At 38.4% G+C, this 26,494-nt stretch overlaps 1 protein-coding gene across 1 annotated transcript in view; it reads right to left on the minus strand.

The window, feature by feature from the left end:
• LOC122791746 (nuclear RNA export factor 1-like) overlaps nt 1–26,494 on the minus strand; it is a 603,159-nt gene that overhangs the window by 494,285 nt on the left and 82,380 nt on the right. Inside the window, exon 3 of the mRNA XM_044059662.1 lies at nt 11,870–11,985. Within this exon, the coding sequence (XP_043915597.1) occupies nt 11,870–11,985 (116 nt within the window). The remainder of the gene's footprint in view (nt 1–11,869; nt 11,986–26,494) is intronic.

Below are 26,494 nucleotides of genomic sequence, written 5' to 3' on the forward strand. Positions count from 1 at the left end.
TAGGGATTGGTATCCCTCAGTCAGCTACATATTACGGTCTGATCTCATTCTCAAATACACCTTTTTGAATGAAATACGAATCATGTGGCTGCATTAATGTACCAGGTGGGCCAGTAAATTGGGAGGTATTATGTTCTTCAATCTGACTAGTCTCATTTTGATGAATAGAAACCTAAAGTCATCACTGAAAGCAGTATCAAATTACTTCAGTACAGTGCAATCTGGGATGACCTCTATAGTATGTGAATTGTTAAAAGGATGATGTTCTTCGTGTTTCACTGTTGCAGTCATTACATTTGGGTAATCTGCTTGCAGGTTGCCAACAGTTGGCCTGATTAACAAAGTCTTGGGTCCTGTGTCGGTTGCTATCCCTTCTTCCATGACGTCAGGTCGTCAGGGATATAAAACATGCAGCCGACGCCATTACATCAGTCTTTCTTGCCATGCGGTGCCCGAAGCAGAAGCAGTTCACAAGTGCCGGTCGGCCGACTCCTGAAATTTTCGTTTTCGAGTTTCAGAACCAAAGTCTTCAACTAAAAGCTAAGTACCCCGTTGGGGAAACTTTTTCTTGCTCCTTACCGATGTCAGCAAAAGTTAATAATTGCATTACTTTTGGAAAGCAAATACCTCATAAAGATTTTCATTCGTACTGTATTCCTTGCCTAGGCCCTGACGACAACGTACCTTGCTGTCAGTTTTGTGCTTTATTTAATCAGCGCACTATCTGTCTTCGGTATATTTTTGCCTCTAAATATTTCGGTTCTCCGTTTAATTATCCAGAAATGTTGTCGGTTAGCCATCCAACTACCGGGATAAAAAAAAAAAAAAAAAAAACGCAAAGATAAAGACAGAGACAGGCTGCCGAGGTCCAAAACTGCAGACGACGCTTCGCCTAAGCCAGTTGCCAGTTCGCCGGTACTCAGTGAGGCGCTTTCGCAGCCCCTGATACCCGCTACTTCTGATTCGCAGGCCTCTACTGAGACCAATTTGGAGTCCGGTATGCTGCGAGATGCTTCAACTATGGAACCTGCGGATGTCTCTACCTTAGATGGGTCCGGAGCCGCTGTGCAGGCACCGGCTTCTGAAGATGTATGCAGGCCTACGAACTTGCATATTAAATCGACGCCTCCTTCATTACTTAGGCCTAAATCTTGATCCATGTCTAAAAAAACGACGCCCAGGCCACATGCTCAGGCCTCTATGCCTAAAAAACAAATGATAAGAATGGCTGAAGATCTAATAACTCTAATCATGGATAGCCAACCCACCACCCTTCTAAGAGGCCTAGGACTGAGGTTGCTCATGAATCTTCTGATCAGGATTCTGTTTTTTATGACTCTTCTGATGACCTGGATTTGTCCTTACCTACTTATGAGGATTCTGATGCAGAGGACTCTATTCCCTCTGCTTCCCCTCCTGAGGATTTTTCTTTTGGGGAAACCTTACATACTCTAAGGGAGCATTTCCACTGGGAAAGCCAGGAATTTTCTGATTCAAAAAAAAAAAAGGGATTTCCTTCTCCTACCTCAGCATAGGCCTTTAGCTATTCCTCCTGTACTAGACATTGTTGATGATGCTTTCTCAGAATCTAGTTTGGTCCCTGATTCCCTGCTTCCTGCTCCCAGAAAACCTGACAAGATACTACAGGGTCCCTGAGTCCCACAAGTTCCTTTTCAAAAATCCTACTGCAGATCCAGAGACTATTTCACAGGGGCCCAAGGGCATTCATTCTTCTATTGCTAAAAATCCTACCCCTTCTGAGAGAGACTCCAGGGCGCTGGATAGATGGGGTAAGAAGGTTTACACTTCTGCAACCTTGGCCATTAGGGCTTTAAACTTCCAGTTTCATATGTTAAAATATCAGCAACATGTTATTGGACTGCTTAAACAGAAAATGATGTTGATTCCTGACTGTGTGGAAAATAAAGAATTACAGGACTTAATGCATTCTGCTGAACAGGTTGGAAAACATACTTTGCAATGTGGTTTTGATTCATTAAAGGCCTCTTGCAGGGCTGCTGTTACTGGTTCTGTGTTCAGAAGGCATGCTTAGCTTAAGGAGCAATCTTTGCCTGATCATGTTAAAGCTAAATTGTTGGATGCTCCTTTAAATCAGGACCGCCTCTTTGGCAACAAGGCTGAGGAAGTTCTTAAAAAGATGGAAGATAAAGCTAAATCTATGCAAACTGTTAAAGATTTTTTTACAAGTTGAGCCTCCTAGATTTAGTAGGCATTGGCCCTCTAAGAATTGGTCCTTTCCAGCCCCTTCCAGATCTTCTCAAGCCAAACCTAGACACAGCAAAAACCCCAGGTTTCAGTCCCAGGGGACTCACAGAACTAAACAGTGGGGGGGCCTCCACTTCCAAGTCTGAGAATAATAAGACTCCCCCCTATGGTAAAATGTATCAATGACTTCCTCTTAAAATTTCCAAGCACTTATCATCTGACTGCCCCTTTGGGGGGAAAGATTGCTCTTCATGCAAAGAATTGGGAACTCATTACCCAGGACAAATGGGTTTTAAATATAGTGACCCAGGGATGCAGATTTCACTTCTACACATTGTCAAGTGGGTGGCCGGACCTACCCCCAAATCAGTGGGCAGAAGCCCAAAACCAAGTACTTTCTCTCTTAAGCATGGGGGCTATTCAACTGGTACCAGAAGAGGAAAAGGGACAAGGTTTCTACTCCAGACTTTTCCTGGTACCCAGAAAAGACAATTCATGGCATCCTATCCTGGACCTGTGTACTCTAAACACCTTTTTGGAGATTCCAAAATTCAAGATGCTGACTCTTCACCAATTACTTCCTATGCTAGGCAAAGATGCCTGGTTAGCAACACTAGATTTAGAAGACGCATACCTGCATACCCCAATCAGGGAATCTTGCAGAAGATACCTATGCTTCAAAGCAGGCTACACGCACTATCAGTTCTCTGCACTGCCCTTTGGCTTATCTACTGCGCCCATGGTATTCACAAAGTGCCTAGCTCCAGTTATTGCATTTTGCAGGCAAAGAAATATTCAAATATACCCATACCTGGACGATTGTCTAATTCAGGCAGAAAGCCAGGACATACTTTTGAATCACCTGGCCTTTGTAAGAAGGGATCTAACTGGTCTGGGGTACACCATAAACGAAAAGAAATCACAACTGGTACCCTGTCAACAAATGATATTCCTGGGAGCAAGCTTGAATACAACTTCCCAGATGGCTTACCTCATGCCAGAAAAGCAAATTCATTTGACAACCTACTTCAAACAAGTGGCCACAAAAAGCCTGCTATCTGCAAGACAAATACTGCAAGCCTTGGGGTTCATGGCCTCCTGCGTTCTTCTAATTCCGTATGCAAGACTGCATATGTGGAAACTACAGTGGTATCTAAAAAGCCTATGGTGTCAACATTCTCAAAACCTAGAAACAATGATTCCTATCATACCTTGCCTACGCCTAGAGTTCCTTTGGTGGGTAGAGGCCTGCCACCAAAACAAGGGACTATCTTTCACACCACCCCCTGCAGCCCAAACCCTAACAACAGATGCATCAGACTATACATGCTCACCTGGCAGGGAAGTGCATTCAGGGCAAATGGAACCCAAGTCAAATGCACCTGCATATCAATCAAAAAGAAATGTTAGCTGTACAGAATGCTCTGACAGATTTCAAGGACCACATTCTTCCAGGACAACTAATGGTAAAAACGGACAACACCACTGTTATGTGGTACATAAACAAGCAGGGGGATACACATTCTTACCCCCTCTGCAGACTAGCCATGGCATTGTGGAACACAGCCTTGAGCTACCAAGTGCACCTACAAGCTCAATTCCTGCCAGGAAAATTAAATACACTGCCAGACAGACTAAGCAGAAGCATCATGGACCCACACAAGTGGAAACTGGAACCAAGGATTTTCAACATGTTGACAAGCAAATGGGGGAGCCCAGATATAGACCTGTTTGTCTCTCCCCAGAACTACCAAATTGGACAAATTTTGCACAAGGACTCCCGACAAACAAGCTTGGAAAGTGTATGCTCTTTCCTTCAGCTGGAAAAAAAACATCAGTCTATGCCTTAACCCCCTCTGCCTCTGCTCTCCAAAGTACTACTAAAAGTCAAACAGGACAAACCAAGGTTGGTTTTGATTGCTCCAGACTGGCCATGCCAACACTGGTACCCCCTCCTGCGCAGTGTGTCATGGTTATTTCCATGGCACCTGCCTCAGACTCCTTCCCTGCTGTCTCAGCAGGAGAACCAGATTCTGTACCCTCAGCTTCCAACACTGAAGCTTGCAGCCTGGCTAATTACTTAATCTCTCCTTTACCATCATTCAGCAAACCTGTGATGGACATCATCTTAGAGGCAGGGAGGCCTAGTACTAGAAAATCTTATTCTGAAAAATGGATTCTGTGCCTGGAACCAGTCTCAAGGGATGAGCACAGCAGTGCCCAATTTACCTCAGATTTTACAATACTTAACTGAGATGCTTCACGAGGGCCTGTCTTTTTCCTCCATTAAAATCCACGCCTCAGCCATTTCAGCTCATTATAACACAGAACCTCCCCTCTTCTCTCATCCACTGCTCAAGCAGTTCCTCAGAGGGGCAAAAAATTTGAGACCACCCAGGAGAGCTCCAACCCCAGCCTGGGACCTTAACTTTGTCTTGGAGAAACTCACTCTACCTCCTTTCGAGCCAGCTGCTACTGCAGACTTAAAATTTCTTTCTTGGAAAACAGCTTTCCTTTTAGCAATCACTTCAGCTAGAAGGGTATCTTTATTACAGGCCCTTATGGCAGTGGAGCCTTTCATCATCTTTCATGCGGACAGGGTGTCACTCACAACCAATCCATCCTTCATGCCCAAGGTGGTATCCAGTGTGGCTCTTAATCAGTCCATTCATTTGCCAACCTTCTTTCCCAATCCACAGAATAAAGTGGAACGGATACTGCATTCCTTAGATGTGCACAGACAACTTAGATTCTACTTGGACAGGACTAAACCTCAAAGGAAATCTGAACAACTGCTGGTAGGATTTGTTGCAGGGGCAGAGGGGAAGGCTATTTCAAAGCAAACCATTTCTAAATGGATAAGCCATTGCATTCATTTCTGCTATAAGTTCCATGGAAAACCTATCCCCCAGGGGATCAGACCTCACTCTACCAGGGCTGTATCTACCTCTAAAGCCTTTCACAGAGGCGTCCCTACCAGGGACATCCTAGAAGCTGCTACCTGGAGTTCTGTACATACTTTCACCAAGCATTATCATTTGCTAATTTTCTCTAAATCCAGAGCTGGCTTTGCCACTGCAGTCTTGCAGGGCCTTATAGCTGGCCCTAATACTATCTAAAATCCTCCTCCCAACCAAAGCTTTGGGAATCTACCCAAATGTAATGACTGCAACAGTGAAACAGGAAGAACATAGTACAGTTGTGTACACTTACCATAAACGTAGATGTTCGAGTGTATTCACTGTTGCAGTCCTGGTTACCCTCCCTCCAGCCCCCTAAAGTCTTTTGGCTATACCTCTTCTTTCCTTTACTATGCTTAAAAGCCTTTTTGGTGTATTTGCTTTTTTGTTGGAGGTTTATCTTTGTGTTTTCATGTTTAATTGCTTCCCATTAGGGGGGCACCTGACATCTGGGGCAAGAAAAACTGATGTAATGGCATTGGCTGATGTTTTATACCCCTGACGACCTGACGTCATGGAAGAAGGGACAGCAACTGACGCAGGACCCAGGTCTTTGCTAATCAGGCCGGCTGAGGGCAACCTGTAAACAGATTACCCAAATGTAATGACTGCAACAGTGAATACATTCGAACATCTACACTTATGGTAAGTGTACATAACTGTACTTTATCCTACTGAAGTTCTGCTTGTAAAATAAAGGGAAAGCAGTTATGTGAGAATTCATACTGTCATTCTGGGTGTAAGTGATAGTCCACATTTTGACTGCTGTGAGAGGCTAACAGTAGCACCCCTTTTCTTTCCTTCTCTAGATTTAGTGCCTCTTTGGAGTATAGAATATAGGTTTAAGCTGTAAAGTCTATCTAACAGCAGATATGCTCAGTCCTAGGTCCAAGTTGTCATCTCTGCAGCCCTGGTAATGCTTGGATTTTTTTTAAGACAAGCTCTGATGGAGAAAAATCTTTATTGTGTGGCAGCAAAGCTCTAGTCAAAGAATAACTGTGTTTGGAGGTGGTTGCTGGTTCTACTTCTTTCTCTCTCTCTCTGCCCAAATGTCTGGCTCATTTAAGGCTTTATTTGGAAGCAGGATCCTGTGTAAAGACTACAGGGAATTCTTACAATGATCCCACTTAGTTTAGTACCTACTGAGTGGTTTACAATTAGTTTATACATCTTACCTGCTTAATAAAGAAAATTTACAATAGTAGGCAAAGTAGCTTATGCAGCATATTGCATATTTATGGGAAGTGGACTTATAGTGCAGCATAGGGCGGCCACGGTGGAGCAGCGGTTGGCATTGTCGCCTCACAGCAAAAGGTTCTCTGGTTCGATCCTCGGCTGGGGTGCCTTCTGTGTGGAGTCTGCATGTCTTCCCTGTGGTCACGTGGGTTTCCTCTGGGTGCTCCGGTTTCCTCCCACATCCCAAAGACATGCTGTAAGTGGATTGGGCACTCTAAATTCGCCCTAGGCGTGAGTGCGTGCGTGTGTGTCTTCTGTGGAAGGCTGGGCACTGGACTGGTGACTCGACACTGTAAAACTCTACTGCCAATCATGAGTAGACAGGTGATCTGCTGTAGTGACCCCTAACCGAGAAAACCCGAAAGAAGAAGAAGAAGGACTTATAGTGCAGCATCTCTACAATTTGCAGACTTAGTGTAAGCAGCCACTTGTGTTTATCAGTGGAGGCTGTGACTCTTAAAAGGTTAATACTACAGGGAGTGTTTAGCATATGTGACGCTATCAGACTGTGGGTCATCCAACCAAGAGTTATATAGTCTAATAGTGTAGGATGGCTGTCCTAATCTTAATAAAAGGCATTAGGTTTGATGGTAACAGATGGAAATACTAGCAATGGATGTAGTTCGTATGACTGTTTATTTGAGTAATGATGTGTTTTTTCCCTTGTGCTTAAAGTATACACAACTTCATTCTTTAACAAGAACTCAAACAAGCAGGGGTTCACACCTGAAATGTATGCTAGGCATGTTTTGTTATTTTTTCAGTGGCAATTTAATAACTCTCAGTTTCTATGATATTAGTCTGTTAATATGGGTGTCGTGAATCGGAAAACTTTTATTTTCAGACTTCTCAACACAGCAACAAAAATTATGGTAAGCTGACATCCCTACAGCTTATCATCAGAAGGTACTCCAGCTGAAACCGTGGAAGATTAGGTCACCAAAAAAAAAAAAAAAAAAAACAGAAAACCTAAGACAAAATGAAAAATTGATATCAATGGAACATAAAAATCCACACATGGAATTCAATTAACTCAAAACTTTTATTTCACAATGTGTGAATGCTTTTGTCTTGAAGTAACACGGGACTTCATCAGACAAGTGTAATGATAAAATCCCTGTAAATATTCTCTCCAAAAATTATGAATAGTAATTTTCTCACATTCTGATTCGTTGAATATGTACTCCGGAGATTTTAAGAGAATATGTATCTATACAGGCATTTTAATGTTATGTTTGTCTGAAAAAATCTTAATTTGATAAGGACAAAAGCACTTACACATTTTGAAACAAAAGGTTGAGTTACTTCAACTCACCTCTGAATTTCTGTTTTCCAAACTTAATAGGTTAATTAACTATCACAAGAATTATGTTGCAATGTTAAGTAAATATAGTGGTATGACAAATGCTAAGTCTTAAATCTATTTGCTTTACTGTACTAGTTTAACCGGGCAATTTGCATTTTTGTATCTTAATTTACTTGTGGAATTTATCTTGATGTGTAGTTTAGCATAGCAAGGACGTGTGTGACCATGTTACAGATTCTGGGCAGCTGCTGAGATGTTGGTACAGCATGTGACTTCCAACATAGCTGTAAACCGATCAACAAGTTGATCAGAGCTCTCCCATTGTGAAAACAATCCATGCAAAATAGCCAACTAGAGGTTATCAGTTTGGGTAAAATTCAGTTAAAGTGTAAAAATGACACCACCTGGATTGCATCAAAGAAGAAATTAAGAGAAAATCAACCAGAAAAGGAAAAGAAAACACTCTTGCTGAAAAGAAATTTGCAGCTGTTCAGCAAAAAGCATTTTAAGTTTCAGCTTTGATTCTGGAGATAGATTCCAGAAATTTAGAAGAAAAATAAATTGAATGCACTCAGAGGTGTTTAAAATAAATGAAACACTGAAGGACTATATAAAGTCAAAGACTGGAAAAAAAATAGAAGATTTCTGACTAGCTGTTCGGATGAACTGATAAGCCTGCAATAAAGAAGTGTCAGGTTGAGCATGAAGTTTGTCAAGAAAAGCTTTCTCAAAAAATAGCTGTTAGAAGACAAAGCACTAAGAGAAAACCAGAGATTTTCTGCTGTATCCAAGAAAATGGAAAGAATACATTTCATTAAATTTTGTACAAGTTAAGTAACTGCACTGTTGCTCCACAGCAGGATTTGTTAATTGAGAGAAAACTTCAAGTGGATGCTCCAAATCCGGCCATAAGAAAGCAGCTAAGACCTAGAATAGTAAAAATACAATCATACCAGCAGAAATAGATGATCCTGACAAAATTGTGGCAAAATGGAAAATGATTAAAGGTTGGGGATAGCAAAGTGTTTGTGGAAAATGACTGCCCTCTGTACACCAGGCAAAACAGATGCAAATGTATCCCAACAATCAGGCAGTGCCGAGAGGCAGGTATGACATTCAAACTGTTGTATCCATCTGTCCCCAGAATATTTTTTCCCTTCAGGGTCAAAGATTTTTTTGATGCAGAACATGCCAAGGATAAAATAAAAAAAAAGTCTATCCAACAAAGAGTGAACCGGCAAGAAGAAAGAGAGTTTGCTTCTCGTTCTCCTGACAATAACAAAGCCCACAAAGAGACTTTGCCAGTGAAACGTCTTCAATTGTTACAAAGGAAAATGCTTAAGACAGAAAAAGCACAGGAGCTGATTAAAATAATCAGGGTTACCTTGGACTTGAATCAGAAAATGATTTTGGGAGATGGAGATTATCAGGAAAAAAACAGCAACACTGTGAAATTAGTGAATAAATGGGAGATTATAACATATCAATCCCATTCAATATAGGAATTAGACATAAAATATAGCTTTGAAAGAAGTGGAAGAGAAAGAGTTGAATTTTGTTGACTGTATTAAGCTAGTGGGTGAACTGTAAAACATATATACCATGTTATTTAATTAATGTTTAAAAGAACAATAAAAGGAATGAAGATGTAACTACAAGTAAAGTAAACTTTTGTTTGTATTAATATTTAAATTATGCAACTAGTATTTTATATTATAAATCAGTTTTGTATAGTCTGCAGTCGGGTATTTTAAATGTTTGTTGGAAGGTATTTTATGCTTGATTGGCGTATATGTTAAAGATATTAAGAAACAAATATCTTTTCTTACTTGTAAGGTAAACAGGCTTCACACTGTAATAGGATAAGAAAGGCTTGACAGAATTAAGTCAAAGCAAGTTTAATGTTGTGATCTTGGGCTGCTGGAGTTAGGGGGTGGAGTGTAAAAGTATACTAATCATATATGTATTAAGAGGATAATTTTCCGTACTTTTACAGTGGATATGCCTAGATTAATGTTGTTGGTTTAAGCTATAGATATTTTTAAGTAAACAGGCTTGAAAAATGAAACAAAATTATGAAAAGCATATAAAATGGTAGCTTTCTTGCATTTGAAAAGTTATCTAACTTTCCGTAAGTGAATGCTGCCAGTAGAAGACAAGACGTCGAGGGGCCAGATTCCAAAAGAGTTGCTCCCAGTGTAAGTCTGCACTGATTTCAAAAGACGGGCCAGATTCCAAAAGACCTGCTCTCAGTGTAAGGAGTCACTTACACTGAGAGCAAGTCTTTTGAAATCGGGCCCTAAAGGTGCAGGCATTTAACCATAAGACGCCTGAACTGTGTTTTCTGAGTGAAATTTACAAAGATTTTTTCATGTATCTGAAAAATTACTAGCTGTTTTTTTTTTTCTCATTACCAACTGCTTTTACTTGGACACCAGCTGTCTGTGGGTATAAGTAATTAATCATGACAGTACTGAGCATTCAAATATTCTTTCATGCATCTGCAAAGTTACTATCTTTTGTTATTACCAACTACTTTTATTTGGAAACATGATGTCTACAGGTACAGGCAATTAATCTTGGGAGCTTTGACGATTCTTTGCTGACAGAAATGTACAAGGTACATTGAAATTAACATTTGAAGGTACACTGGCATGCAGGTCAGTGACAAACAGTGGGAAGCGATTGAGTTAATACAAATTGTTGCCTCCCCAACAGCCTTAATATTTTAATGCATTTACGATAACACTGCAGAATGTATCTACTGAAAGGTAATCCACAGCACTTTTTCATAAGGCTAAAAATAATGTTTACTAAAATCAAGTGAACTGTTTTTCACATCCAGCAGGGGAATACAGATAAGAAAAGAGATGTTGGTACAGTATGTCAGTATGTGTTGCCATATAGGTCCGATGTATATCAACCAAACGGGGGCTGGTTTGGTCTGCTATCATTAATACAAAAGTCTGCCTATTGTGGAAACGAGCTGAATGATAATCTCTATGTTGCAATAACTGAACCTTATTCTGGAATGTAAATGGACTGAAAGGTCCAGTTAAGAGAGTTCAATTGTTTGCTCTAAATAAAGGCAGTACTATCCTCCAGTGATTATATATACTGTACATTTTATTGCTCCAGTTAAGAGAACTCAATTTTTTGCTCTAAATAATGACAGTACTCTTCTCAAGTGATATGTATACTGTATACTACATCAGATTTGAAATGCAGTTCTCCCTCTTCTGAAAAATGTTGTAAAGACTATCATACATTATTGCCTTTCAAATGTTAGTGTCACTTTGTCTATTACTGTTGTTTATACAATGGCACAGTTCTCCTTGGGCCTCCACTGAAAATGGGTCTTGTGCCCAGTCAGACTTTCTCAGTAAACAAATGCAATATATAAAAATAAACAAATAAATTTGGAGTTCCTCCACAAGAAATCACTGTCACTAAGTTGTGCCAGCAGTGATGCTCTTTTTGGGGGGAATTTGCCCCCTCTTCAAGTTGATGTGACTGTGGAGTTGTTATATATAAGTTCGGGAATGTGGGGGCTTGCCCCCCAGCAAAATCACTTAAAAGTGTTTTTCACAAAATTTTTTAGCAAATGCAGTTCAGGGATTCCGATTCTCAGTGCATTTGCTTTTGTCCACTTATAACGGAAGCAGTACAAGAAGCACAGCCTCTTTGGAGGCCTTTTTGTATATCTGAATTCATACCAGACAGCAACTGAATTCATCACTTTTTAATATACCGACCTAGATTTAGGAGGGCAGAAGTCTTCCACTGATGTTAGTATAGAAAATCTCTAATAAGCTACCACCTGGTGCAAAGATTTCAGTAAAGTTATTGCCAGCTGAATGCCAACTTAAAAAATATTTGTGTTTTCCATTATGTCAACATACAGGTGAATACTGATAAGGTTGGAAATTCTGTGCATTTCATATCCATAGCAGCCATTTCAAAGTTTACCAGATAAGTGCCGCATGGCTGTGACAGTCCAAAGAAAGATCAAGTGATCATAAACAGTTCATACTTTACTTATATTTAATAAAAACACACTGTAACAAGAAACTACAAACAGGAGTACAATCATTAGTCAGCAATGGATAAACAAGAAACTTAAGATGTGAAGCAGACTCACTGTTTGCTTGATAACATCGACAGTCATGCAGTTTAGGTCATGTTCCGTTTGGGGAAGATTGCAAAGAAATCCAACTACCTCCATCCGATTTCGTCTCAACAGCCTTTGCTTTGTTGCTAAAATGTAATTAAAATACAGACTAAAAAAATACTAGAATAAGTTCAAGAAAGATTTTTGAGCACATTTAAGAGAATTCACTTGTCTTTCATAATTTCAGTTTCTTGCTAATCCCTGCAGTTCATACCTGAAAAAGAAAAAAGAAAAAAAAAAAAAAAAACAAACACATGCATATAAACAGTACAGTGCTCTGAAGAAAAAATGTCTTCTGGGTTAATAGAAAGAAATTCAAAATACTGGTAAAATACATATAGCTTTTTAAAACACCTTTCTTGTACTATCACATAAGACATAGGCAAACATATATTAATAGAACAGAAAACAAACCAGATTAACATTTTTCCATTTACATATATCATATATCAAATATGTTTTCTTTCTTTATAACTATCTCCAGCCAGACATTATATAAACTGTTTAATGCCTGCCTCCACTTAAACCTCACCCCTCCTCCTCCTTCTGAACATTATTTTGCATGTATTGCTAACACAATTTCCATTTATTTCTATGTAATTTGCTCCTTCCCTTTTTTAAAGATCTCTCTTCCATTTCTATTACAATATTCAACACTTCAGAGTTGGTTTAGACTTTGATTTCCATTTTCTAGTAGGTTTATATGTTGTTACTAGGCTAATGCCCAATAGGGCCTTGCAAGCCTAGTCACTCACCCCAAACTGTTTGGGTCGAGTATCATGGATTTCTATATGGGGGAGGGTATGCTAACAGATCTGTACGGGGTGGTGTTAGGGGTGTTAGGATAATATTTTTTTTTATTGACGACCTCTGCCCATAAGGGACATGGGGGCTAGACTGGGGGAGGGGTAAATTTATAATTTCACATCCAATTGTCAAAAGTTTTGTTTGAATACAGTTAGGGATTAACTCTGATTTTATTTGATGGGAAGCCTATTCCATAGAGTGAGAATCCTTTGGGACACATATCTGTCTCTCCAGCATGTTTAGTTTATATCATAAGTGAAGATCAGATCTCTGGATCTAGTGTTTCTGGTGCTGTTTGTTTTGCACATGTGCAACTGATCCAGCCGGGCTGGGTCTGAGAAAGCCCTGTAAGTCAGCCAAAGATCCCCTCTCAGCAAACTGCAGGAGACTGAATAAGGAGACAGAGCCCTTTATATGATCAGATTAGAACATGGTATTCATGCCCTGAATTCTCCTAGTGAGAAACCTTTGTGGGCACTCCAACTGTTGCACGCGAGTTGTTAGGTACCTGCCAAAGGGGGCAGTGAACTCAAAGATATGTCTGATAAGCGCTGAGTACAGTGGTACTACAACTTCCTTAGACCTGGGTGCCATACCCTTACCTATAAGTTAGGTGATATAGAATGATTATTTTGCTATGTGTTGGTCAACAGCCATATTGTTGTACACATATGTTCCCAGATCCCTTACTACTCCATTGACTCTTAGGGGTATTTTACTGATGTCATAATTAACTTGGGTTGACAGTTTCCCAAAGTGCATTATAATGCATTTTTTGCATTGAATTTTAGGCCACTGCTTTGGCACTAGTCATTTGTTTGTGACAAATCCTCTTGCAAGATATTGGTGTCTTGTGAAAAGTATGTAAGAGCCCCCAGTTTGCAGTTATCTGTGAACTTGGTGAGCCAGAGGCCTTGAACATTAACCTGGACTTTTGAGAATTAGATGCAAGCAAGAGCAGGCAAAGCATGGAGCCCTGGGGTACTCTGCTTGTGACAAGACTCATTGTGGAGATGGTCTCACAGATCCTGACTTTTTGGGTCATGTTTGTGAGTTAACCAGCAATTCAGGGAGTTATGTAGGGATCTATGCCTATCTCAGAGACCTTGTCAACAATGTCTGAGTGAAGTATTGTATCGAGTGACTTGGCCAGGTGAAGAAACACAGTATGCACTGTTTTACCTTTGCCCACTACCTTGGTGACCTTCTCAAAGAAGTCTAGCAGGTTAAATAGGCATGCCTTTCCTTTAACAAAGCCAAAATTGGGATGGTTTCAGTGTCAGCAGGTTGCCAAAGTCCTTGTTTATCATTTCCATGATGATTCGTTTCATGGCTTTGCATATTAGGGTTGTCATACTAATAGGTCTGTAGTTTCCTAGGTGGACTGATAATGATGGTTGTAGTCCTCCATTCACTTGGAAAGTAGTCTATTTCAAGGCTATAGTTGAAGAGAGTCTCAAGTAGTCCTGACAGGTCTTATTTTAGACTGTTCATTGATGTTGTCGGGATCCACAGAGGTGGTGTTCCTAGCTATAGAGAGTGCTGCCAACTCCTGCTCCCTGCTAATATTTGGGGGAAGTATGTTGGAGGGGACTCCACCTGGTGAGCTGGGGGAGAGAAGGGATGAAGTTTCAGCTGAATTTATCACACAGCAGATTTGCTATGTCATCCTTACTGTTGAAGGTGGTACCATTCACCACCAGATCAGCACACTGCTTTGTATTACCTTTAAGGTTGTGGACATATCTGAAAAAGGCCTTGTGATTGCCCTTAGTCTGTGAGGCTAATTTGGCCTCATAATTGGCCTTGCTGTACTTAATTAGATCTGTAAGCACTTTGCTCTTCCTGATTTTCGCCATGAGTTTTTTTTTATACCCTGTTTAGGTGACAATTCCACCAGTGGGATTTGGTTTTAATGTTTGTTTTTGGTTTACTTATGGTTAGTACACCAACCTATATGCAGCAATCTGCATGTTTGTATAAGGATTCTGTGAATAATTCTGCATTGGTAGTTGTGTTCTCCAGGTTAGGGGAGACTTGAATTTTGAACAACTGTCACTTAACAGGATGTAGTTTGCCTAAGAATAGCTCCTGTTACTGGTTTAGCTAGGATTTCCAGGTTGATTTTTACTTCAAAGGAGACAGCTTTATGATTCTACATGACTATTGAGGACACAACACTGGGGTTGGGGGGGGGGGGGGGCTGCAGCACTCAAGTACCAGATCCAGTATGTTTGATTCTCTGGTTGGGGTGTGCACTACCTGTTCCAGGGTATTTGTGTTAATGAAGTTCAGGAAGTGTTAAGCATTTGAGTTTGAGGCAATTTAAGTTTCCCAGTCTATACAGCGGTAGAAAAAAACCCCTTCATCTATCCCCCATCAGGGAATCAAACCTTGGTCTCCCTCATGACAGGCAGGAATACTCACCACTCCACTAACAAGGAAGTTGTAACTGCCTTTTTTGAAGCCAAAAAAATTAAACCTAGCAACACATTAAAGTTCTAGAAAATTGCGATCCTATGTCCCAGCTCAAAATAGTAATTTCCTTAGTTATAGCCATTTGCTACCCCAATATTTCTGATACAGTACTCTGTAGAGAATTTGTAAAATCTGCCAACTCATTACACTCACAAAAAATATGTTCCCAGTTTCTTTTTCTTCCCCATGGCAGCTTCAACATTTGCTATATACCTAAAGAAAAGTTATTTGAAGTCTGATTGGAGCAAAACATACCTATGCAAGGACAATCAAAAACATACCTATGCAAGGACAATCAAAAATCCTAAACCTTCTGAGCTTTGTTTTTATACTTGTGGGTCATGCATATGTCCTTCTATTGTTCCCATGTAAATTTCTTTTCCAGTCTCTCTTCTTAATCTTTTTTAACCGCAACTGACTGTTTCTCATATTTATTATGCAATATTTTATATGCCCTATGAATTATCCCTTTTTTAACAGCAGCTTCTCTTCCACTTTTAACTAAAAACTCTTATCAGAGCAAGTCTTTAATTTATGACTCCCCTATGCTCAATACAGACAAGAACACAGCCTCAATGGGCCCCGTTAACATTCCAGGATGCCTCCAGAATACTCTAAAATATAACGTATCAGGATCTTGGCGTTACTATAGTCTTAAAACAGGCTTTGTGCCACGTGAATGTAGGACTGTGATGGTCATCTACCTTCATAAGATCAATATCTTCAACAGATCCTGGAAATTATAGGCCCATTAGTCTCTCTAGTCTGATTTCAAAAGCCATGGAAAGAATTATCATGGAAATTAAGACCTCCAGCCACTGAATCCATCCCAGTTTGGCATTGTCAAAGGAAAGATATGTTTACTAAATCTGGTGAACTTCTTTGAAAAGGTCTCTATGACAATGGATGAGGGGAAAACTTAGCATACTACCCACATATATCTGGTTAATGAATTTGTTACAATACCCCACTTGGGTATTGTCAACAAATTTACAGAAACTGGGAATAAATCCCTTTATAATACACTGGATAGCTAGCTGAGTCTCTGATAGAACCCAGGAGGTTAGAATCTGTGAGGCCACATCAACAAAGAGGACAGTCATCAGTGTAATCCCCCAGGACTCTGTGCTAGGCCTACTCCACTTTGGCATCTACTTTTTCAATGTTAAAGCCAAGGTCAATGGCCTCTGGCTAACCAAGTTTGCAGATGACTGCAAACTAGAAGCAGTCACTGAATCTCCCCAAGATGACAACACCCTTCAGGAAGGTCTAATACAGACAAATCTTTGGTGCCAAAGCCATGGCTTAAAACTCAATACCAAGTAATGCACTGTAGTACCTTTTCGAAAGACTGCCAGACTGGGTAACTATATCATCAATAAAACACCATTAAAAATTAATTCACTATTCAGGGATCTAGGAACTCATGTAGATAGCAACCTATTCTTTGGCAACCTAGGTACAAAGTAGACAGAAATTCCTTCTATGTTGCTCAACTTATATGCAAAGGTATGGCACCTAGGTCCAGAGAGGTCATCATACCACTATACTCGGCTCTCATCTGGCCCATCATAAGAGTATAATGCCCCCTTTGGTATGTACCTGACCAGAGACATCCAGCAACTGGTTCCTTGCAAAAACAATACAGGGAGCAAACATAATGTCCTATGCTGATAGCCTCAAAGCCCTGTCTCTTCACGTGATATCAATCAAACTTTTGAGAGGTGATCTTTGCCTATCAAAAAGGTACTGCTGGATCCTTTTCTGATGAATCTTTTACACATCCGCAAAACAAACATCATCAGAACTACTAGATTAAAAGACCTAAATTTTGCTTGCAACTTAAATAAGACATGTTGGAGAGACAGTTATGTTTCTCAGAGAATTCCCATTCTCTGGAACAGGCTCCACATCAATGTGAAGCAGATTTCCTCACTATCCTTATTTATGGACAACTTGGAGCAATGAATGGGTAATTGGAAATTCACCCCTGGTCTGGCTCCTGTGTCTCTGATGGAGAGAGGCAGTCAGTAAATTATCTCCTATAAATCAAATATAAACCAAATCTGTAAGTCACATTTGGGTTGCACAACTAGGCTTTTAAGGACCTAGTGGTGGTTAGCCTAGTATACACCAATGAAACTATCTCTTTGTCTATACTCCGATATCAGTCCCTGGTAGGGAAGGCAGTCTCTAGCCTGCAACCCAATCTCCTTCTTTGCTTCATCCCATTCTGTTACTTTTCCATCTATAGTTATTTGCTCTTAATACCTTGGCTCTATTGCCAGTTATCTCCAGCAAATTCCAGTCCCCCTTCCATATTTTTGTAGCCCTGCTTGCAGTCATCCCTTGTACAAAATCTCCATTCTCCATTATCATGGTGGCTTAATTTTTAGAATACTTTCTATTTTCTTTGTGAATAGAATATTCTGTATGATTAATTATTATGCTCCTTTAGGACCTGCATCTAAAACTCCACTCTCTCCTTATTCTTTGAACCCCACCCCCGTTTAACTATCATCCCTTTCTACCTTCAATTACAACCTATTGCTTATGTTACATATATGAGCCTTAACTGTGTAGCTCTAAAATATCCCTTTAATTCGGGTAATCCTAAAACACCTTGTTCTATTGTAAGGATCAACTTATCCCACTTAACTATTGTCCAATTACCTTCCCAGATAACGTCCTTCAATTCTTTAATAATTATTGTCCACAACTTCTCCTCTGGTTGATAAAAATACAACTGTCCTGTACATAAAACTAAAGAGACTAAAGACATTTTTGCTGTTTATATCTTACTATTCATATCCACAAAAAACAACTTCAAGTTTATCAGTTTTTGTATTATCTTTTGTTTGGTTTCTTCCAATATATAATTAGCTGCCATAACATCAGCCTTTTTAATCCAGACACCTAAATACTTCATCTTATCACATTCCCATACATATAATTTTTTCTGAAACGATTTGTGTGTGGGTACATAATTAATAGCTACAGCCTTTGTTTTATTTTTATTAATTTTATATCCTGAAAAGCCTTAAAATTATCTTAAAATGTTCAGTAACAGTGAGATGCCTTTTTTCTGGATTTATCAGGTACAAAATAATATCATCTGCAAATAAAGCCAACTTTTCTTGATTACCATACCAATTATATCCTTGAATTTCTGAGTCCCTTATTTTCTTTACCAGTGGCTTATAAACATAAAGTAAATAACAAAGGAGAAAGAGGACACTACTGCCTGATTTCTCTGTTCAGACACAACTTATCTTAGAGGAACCCTCCCACTTTACTATGCTAGCTGCCCTTACAGGACATTTTAAGCCTAGTCAATCTCCCTTCAAAAGTGAGAATCAGACCCTGTACCTTGTGTCAGTAAAGTGAACACCTTAACTATTATGCCAATCCCCAATTATTGCCTTAGATCCTGCATACTGTATATACTCCTAATTAACCTTATTATCGTATCAGGGAATGTAAAGGCTTCCGTTGCCCTACTCATAAAATCCTACCTTGCTTTGTCAAATGCTTACTCTGCATCAAGACTCACCAATAACAGCAGCGTTTTTTTACATTCTGCTTCCCTCTGGATCATAACTGTTCTATTAATGTTGTCAGATTTTTGCCTCTCCTCTACAAAACCATAGTGACCCATAGCTACCAATTTTAGCAACATTTTTAACATTCTTTTAGCTAATACAGACATAAACTAACCTCTACTAGATCCAAATAAGTCTTAATTCCCTTCTACTCTTACCTTGTCAAATACATTATTAAATATAATGCACCTTTTGTCATATATTTGTCTACACATATCACACAACTTGAGAAACCTCAGAGATTCATAACTAAAGAGATCAGTGGCTTCAAAAGTCTTAGTTATCAGGAAAAACTGTCAGCCCTCTCTCTGCACTAAGTCTCTTACAGACTCCTCCTTAGAGATCTGTGTCTAGTCTTTCAAACCATTAAAGATACAACCTAATTTGACCTCCTATTCCTTCTACTAATAGCAACTCACATACTCAATTAAAGGAACCAAATATTCAGCAGATAAGACGCAGTGGCATGATAGATTCACATCCCAACATATTCACCACCACTTGAACAAACTTCCACTACATGGAGCAGAGAAGCACTCTAGCCAGCTTTAAGGTCAACCTAAATAACTGAATTGGCAAACTGAAATTCTCCCCTGACCTATCTTGTCTTGCCCTCCTTGAAGCTAGAGGTAATGTTTGAATAGGATTTTTTTGACTATGCCTGTAATGGTCTGCAGACTGATTGCCTAGTACTTACCTAAGAGCCTATAAACAATTTATAATTGTGATTTAAAACTGAAATGGGTCTATATGAAGCTGGATCTTATAGGTATTTACTATCTTTAGGTAACACAGCTACAAAAGCATTATTCTAACATATTGGTGCTTCCCCTCATTTTAGAATACTGTTAAACAAAATCTAAATCTTATCAATTTCTTTCATCCTCACTTCCAAACCTCCACAGGAATACCATCCATTCTTAGAGACTTACCTACAGATTAATTAAACATTACCACTTTCATCTTATCTCCTCTTATCTTGTTAGTTGCTGAAACTCATCTACCTCCAACCTTGGTATAATTATGCCTTCCATAAATGTTTCCATTTGTGTTTTTTCTTGATTTCCACAGTTCACTGTTTTATACAAATTTTCATAAAATTTCCAAAATATCTCTAGTACGCCAACAGGATTTCCAGTTATTTGTCTTGTAATATGTTCCCTAAGTTTGGCGGCAATCCTTTCTACTTTCTGTTGGCTAAGCCGTTGTGATAAAAGTTTGTGATCTGGAGTTATCAAAAACAGTTGCTTAAAAGCAGTCGTTCTATATTCATGCATATTATCTAAATCCTCCCTTATTTTCTCTTTAGCATTCTACATTGCATCTTTACTTGTTCTAAGAGATTTCATTATTCTGTAATACTAAAACCTTTGTCTGCCCCATTAAATAATTTATATTACTTCTTAAGCATATCTTTTTTTCTTTTATTTCTACCCTGTTTTAAACTTAATTTTCATCTTATCCCACTTACTAGCTATCACTTCTAAATAAATTTCTATCTTCCCTAATGGTTCAAGAATAATTTCCACTAATCATTCCTTAAATTCCTCTCTTTCTACTAACAAGTGGGTGGAAAAGCACCTGCATTTTTGTCTTAGTTTTTATTGGTGCATGATCTGAAATAGTTATTGGATGTGTTTTGAAGCTTTCAATTAAATCCACATGTTGCTGTGAAATATAATTTCTAACCAGTCTAGCCCAGTTATGTAAATTCTGTCAAAGTTCCAATTAGTGAATTCAAGTCTTCCATAACAGTTTCATAAATTTCTTTAGAAATCTACCCATGTTTGGTATACTTTCCCTTCTAGGTGCCCCTACTACATCCTTCTCTATTGCAAATCAAGTTCCAGTCCTCAAGCTATTTCTCCCCAAATCTTCTTAAGCTCCATGATAGCAGTTTTTGATGGAATATAAATACATGTTAGTGTAATCTTCCTCCCTTGATAACAGACCTTTACTACCACAAATCTACCATTAATGTATTTTTCCCCTTTTCTCTTATCACCATTGGAGCTCCTTTAACAATCAATATTAGTCCCTTTTTCCTTTGTCCCTGATATTCTCCTGAATATCCATCCTGAAATCCTTTCTTTGTCAAATTCTGATGCTCGTTTCTTTCTAAATGTGTCTTCTGCAGCACTGCTATTTGCACTCTGCATTTCTTAATATAATTCACCAATCTTTCCTTTTATCTATACCTACAGGGCTGTTTATGTTCCAAGATAATATGAGTAGTGCAGCCATTATGATAAAATGCTAATCTTTCCACCTACTGTAAATGACAGCTTTTCTAAATGTGTATTTCCAACTTCTGTCCTGCATGCACATACTAATGTTTCTCAAGACGATCTTTTATAATGCTGTTTCTTAACACCTCCATTTGAACCTATGCCACATTTTCAAGGCTTTTTGTTTTAATGAAAATTCTCACAAAAAATTACTTAGGACATTTTCAGTACATCCCTCTCCTTTAGTAAATTAGAACAAGCACAAAAACGTAGGTGCATCTTCAAAAATGTATCCTCTAGATAGAAACAACTGCCAAAATTGACAGCTGCACCCACCGGTATTACCTATGCTAAAATTAAGGTTACCAATGGTAAAATGCATGTTACGGCATGTGTTCCCACTTACACTGATTGTTGTCTGGTCTTATCTTAACTCTATTCTCCTCCCAGATGTGAAAAACATTGTACGGTTTCAGAAAACAATAACTCTGTTGTACGAAAAAACAGCATTGGCTACATTTAAATAAAACTAAATTGTACACAGTTCCATTTAAATGCATTGAAGTATTAAGGCTGACAGGGTGGTTGCTACCCCTTATTAACTTCCCATAACTTTAAACTTTACTTTTCACAAAACTGCTTGCCATTGTATTTTTAAATTTTTCATTTCCCTGAGCAAAGAATGCTCAGAACTCTCAAGATTACTTGCTTGCTTGCACGGACTTCCAAGATAGCCGCAAACTGAGTAACAGCTTGTTTCGAGCTCTCTCAGTATAAAAACAGAAACTCAGCAGAGAAGGCCAATAGACTTGTGTTTGTGGGTAAATTTCAGTAACTGGCTAGTAAGTGCACTGTTTGGATGCTGAAAAAACAAAGAAATACAGAAAACCTGGAAAAAAAACAGTTACAAAAAGTGAGGAAGAAACACTTACTGAGAAAAGTACTGCAGCTTTTCAGAAAAAGCAATGCAACCTTCAAAAATGACTTCCAATAACATACATGAGGATGAGAATTGTATACACACCTGGTTAAAATTAACAAAACGATGGAGTATATCAACACAAACAACAAAATGCTGGAAAATGGAAGAAGCTTTAAAGAGATATTCAGATGAGATGATAAAGCTGCAAAAATCAGAGGTCAAAATGAAATGGCTGGCTGAGTTATGAGACTGCTCAGGAAGAGATGCTTCAAAAAATAATAGAATTAGAGGAACAAGCAAGTAGGGAAAATGTCAGATTTTTCAGTTATACCAGAGAAGCTGGAAGGAACAGACTGCATTCATTTTATAAAAGCAAAAATAACCAACTGAACTGGTATTCCTCAACAGCAGCTGTTAGTTGAAAGGGTACATTGTGTGTATGCTCCAAACCTAGCTATAAGAAAGTGACCTAGACCTTTAATAGTAAAGATGCAATCCTACCAGCAGAATGAGTTGATTCTGACAAAACTGTGGGAGAAGGACAAAATACTAAAAGAGGGACACAGCAGAGTGTGCACAATGATTACTCATTGTACACCAGGCAAAAGAGAAGTAAATTCATTCTACTATTCAAAGAATGTTGCGACAGAGGTGTGAGATTCAAATTGCTGTATCCAGCAGGCTTTAAGGTATTCCTTCCTGGATGGACAAAATCATTTTTTGATGAAATGCATGCAAAGGATGAAATATAAAAGTCTACCCAACAAAAAGTGAGCTATGAAACAGAAGGAGACTGCTTCTTGTTCCTCTGGCAATAAAGATCACAGATAGACTGTACCTGTGAAACCTTTTCCAATATTTCAAAGGAAAATGTTGCAGAGAAGGAAGAGAGCATGGAAGTTGACTAGAAGAATCAAAATTATGTTGGAAATGAAGAAGAGACAAGATTTGGGCAACAGAGAAGAAAGCAATAAAAACAGTAACTTAATGTGGGATTACAATGCAATAATTATATTTGTGAAATATGACAGAATAAGACATTTTGGAAATATTGGACTTTTTTCAAAATTTGTTGCACTTGAATTAGGGTATATACTTTAGAGTCCCCCTGCGTGTCATTAATGTCCAGAAAAATGCTTTGGGAAGGAGAAGAGAGGGGATAAAGCTAACTGTAAGTAAAGAAAACACTTTCTTTTCTTAACAGAACTGTATTTGTGGTGCATGGTTTTCTTTGCATGCTACTTTTAAGTGTAATGGGGATTGTAAACAGGTATTGTTTTTCTTTTTCTCCCCTCTTCTCTCTTTTCTTGTACAGTTTTGAGAAATTTAGGCAATGCAATGAAAAAATGGAGCCTGGTTAAAATGGCATGACAAAGTTAAAATTAATGTGATTTTTTTTCATTCTTCCATGGGGAAATGACCGGCTTAATGACCTTAGATCGATTACTTTTAAAACAGAGCAAGTAAATAAAAAAGAATATTGAATATTATGAGGCTTTTTTTTTAGCAAATGCATGTATACTAATAAGCAATTCTGCAGCTGGTCTTCATGTCTCCATAAGGCAATCTGATAAAGAGAAACTGAAGACAATGTGGTGGAAGGGGATTGGCTGAGGGAAAAGAAAAAAAAGAGAAACTGGCTAGGACATAATGTTCTCTGAAAACAATCAGGGGTTTTCCCAGCTGTGAGAGCTTTAAAGATAAAACAAAACCAATTAGACTTGAAGTAAAGTTTTCTCAGTTTTTTTAAATGCAATGGTGATACGGATATAAACAGTTTTTTTTCACCTTCTTCTCTTTTTTTCTTTGTTCAGTTTTAAGAACTGTAGGCACTGCAATGAAAAAAAGAGGAGAGCAGAGAACAGGTCTGGTTAAGAGAGTATGACGAAAGAAAAATCAATGTGCTTTTTCCAATGCTTGCATAGGGAAATGACTGGGTTAAGACCTTAGGCGTTATCCAGTAACAAATTTATTACAAAGCATGTAAATGAAAAAGAATATTGAATATTATAAGGCTTGTTTCTGGTAAACAAGGTATCCTTAGTAGTTTTGTGTCTGGTTTGCATGTCACTAGAAGACATTTTGATAAAGAGAAATGGCTTGGAGAAAGTGTTTTCTGAAAGCGTTCAAGTGTTTTCTCAGCTGGGAAAGCCATAAAGATAGAACAAATCAAATAGCACTTAATAATAGCACAGGCTGCATCATGCATCTTAGGTTGACTAACCTTTCTTTTTGGTTAACTCTAACCTGTCTGTGTGTCTATCAACTTAGAACTTTTGTTCTTATTAGAAAGCAAAAATTTCAATATTTGAAGATGTACATAGTTTTGTCTGTTATTATTAAGTTAATATGTTTTAGGGGAGTTGGGGCGTTGTTTCTTCTGTTTGATGTCTTTCAAAAAAACAAAAAGTTATGTAAGATGTGGCACAGGCACAGATGGATATGACGACAAACAGTTGTATAAAAGACCACCCTGATGAACAGTATACGCATGTAACATAAAAGCTGAAACTAGACATTTGACAAAAAAAGCACTTATACATAAAAGGTGGTAATAATAACTATATAAGAAAATATGCTTTCTGTAATGTCTTTCAATCTGAACGGTCTTACAGAAAAATATAAAAAAGAAAGAGCAGTGAACTATATTAATAATGTAGAATGCAAATAGCTGTGCTACAGGAGACACACATGGGAAAAATGAGGATGTGAATTTGATATAGAAACATTTTCAGGATGGTTATTCAGCACAATATCTGGGACAAAGGAAAAAAGGAGTACTTATATTAACTGTAAGAGGACCTCCAATAGTGGTAGAAGAGGGAAAAAAAGAGATAATAATGGAAGATACATAGTACTAAGGGGCTACTGGCTAGGGAGGAGGATTACACTGGCAGGCATTTATTTTCCACCTAAAACTGCTATAATGGAACTTAAGAAAATTCTGGGAGAAATAATCATCTTTCAGCGAGGAATATTACTTATAGGAGGAGATTGGAACTTGGTTTGCAACAGTGAAGATGTGTCTGGGGGATCTAAAAGGGAAATATAACAAAGGAAGGTAGATTTTTGAAAAAAAATGTATGAAAATGTTTGGCATGGAACATGTGAATTCAGTACTAGGAGTTCCAAGTGAATTTACATATTATTTACTGAGATACAAAATCTGGGCTAGGCAAGATAGATTATATGGCTCACAGGAACATATGCATTTAAATGAAGGCCCTGAAATGCACCTAATAATTATTTCAGATCATTCACTAATAACAACTAAAATAAAAACACAAGGTAATGAAATAAAAATGAAATACTGGCACTTTCCTACCTACTGGTTGAAAGGAGAGGAATTTAAGGAATGGGTTTTGGAATTAATTCAGGAGCTACTAGAAAAGATAGAATTTTCTTCTGAAAATGTAGCTAGGGAGTGTGATAAAATTAAAGTGGGGTTTAAAGCTAGGGTGGAAATAAAGGAAAGGGAGATATGGTTCAGAGGTAACAAGAATTACTTAGAGGGGCTGATAAATGTTAAAGTATTGCAAAACAGGAAATATCTCAGAACAAGAAAAGGAGCAACTGCAGAATGCTAAACAGAAAATAAGGGATTACCTCAATAATACATATGAGTTTAGAAAGATTGCTGTTAAGCAACTGTTTTTGATAAGAATTCTAGACCACAAAAACTTTTAGCACAACGACTCAGGCAACAGAAAGTAGAAAGGGCTGTCAACAAGCTTAGGGAGCCTGTAACAACGAAGATAAGAGATCCTATAGAAGTATTAGAAATACTTCAGAAATGTTATGAAAGCTTGTATAAAGCAGAGAAATATGGAAATCAAGAAAAGGCACAACTGGAAATGTTTATAGAAGAATTAAATATGCTAAGGTTAGAGGTAGATGAGGCTCAATTACTAACAGGTAGAATAGGAAGAGATGAGATAAAAATGGCTAGGTATAACCAATCTACAGGAAAGTCCCCACAAATAGATGGTATTCCTGTGGAAGTTAAAAAGTTAGGAGGGAAAAACTGATAAAGATCTGGAAAGTTTTGTTTAATAGCATTTTAAAAGGAGGAGAAGTACCAGCATCCTGGAAGAAGGCAGTGGTAATGGCAATACCTAAATAGGGTAAAGACCCGTCAGATCCAGCTTCATACAGACCCATTTCAATACTAAACCATGATTATAAAGTGTTTATCTCTATAATGGCTAAAAGAATGGCAAATGCGATACCAACATTGATAGATATGAATCAGTGCGGTTTTGTGGAGGGGAGACAACATTTGACAATATTAACAGAACATTGATGATCCAGAGGGAAGCAGAATGTAAGCAAATACCACTTTTACTGGTGGGTCTTGATGCAGAGAAAGAATTTGACAGAGTAGATTGGGACTTCACGAACAGGGCAATGGAAACATTTGCTTTCCCTGTTACAAGTATATGGTTAGTTGGAAGGTATATATCAGGGATCGGAGGCGAAAATCAATGTGGGTGGGGTCTGTTATGACAACATCTGCTTCAGTAGAGGAACCAGGTAGGGATGTCCGCTTTCCCCTTTA

Source organism: Protopterus annectens, chromosome 1.part2 (genome assembly GCF_019279795.1).
Source record: "Protopterus annectens isolate FY-2018-M chromosome 1.part2, PAN1.0, whole genome shotgun sequence".
Taxonomy (NCBI): domain Eukaryota; kingdom Metazoa; phylum Chordata; order Ceratodontiformes; family Protopteridae; genus Protopterus; species Protopterus annectens.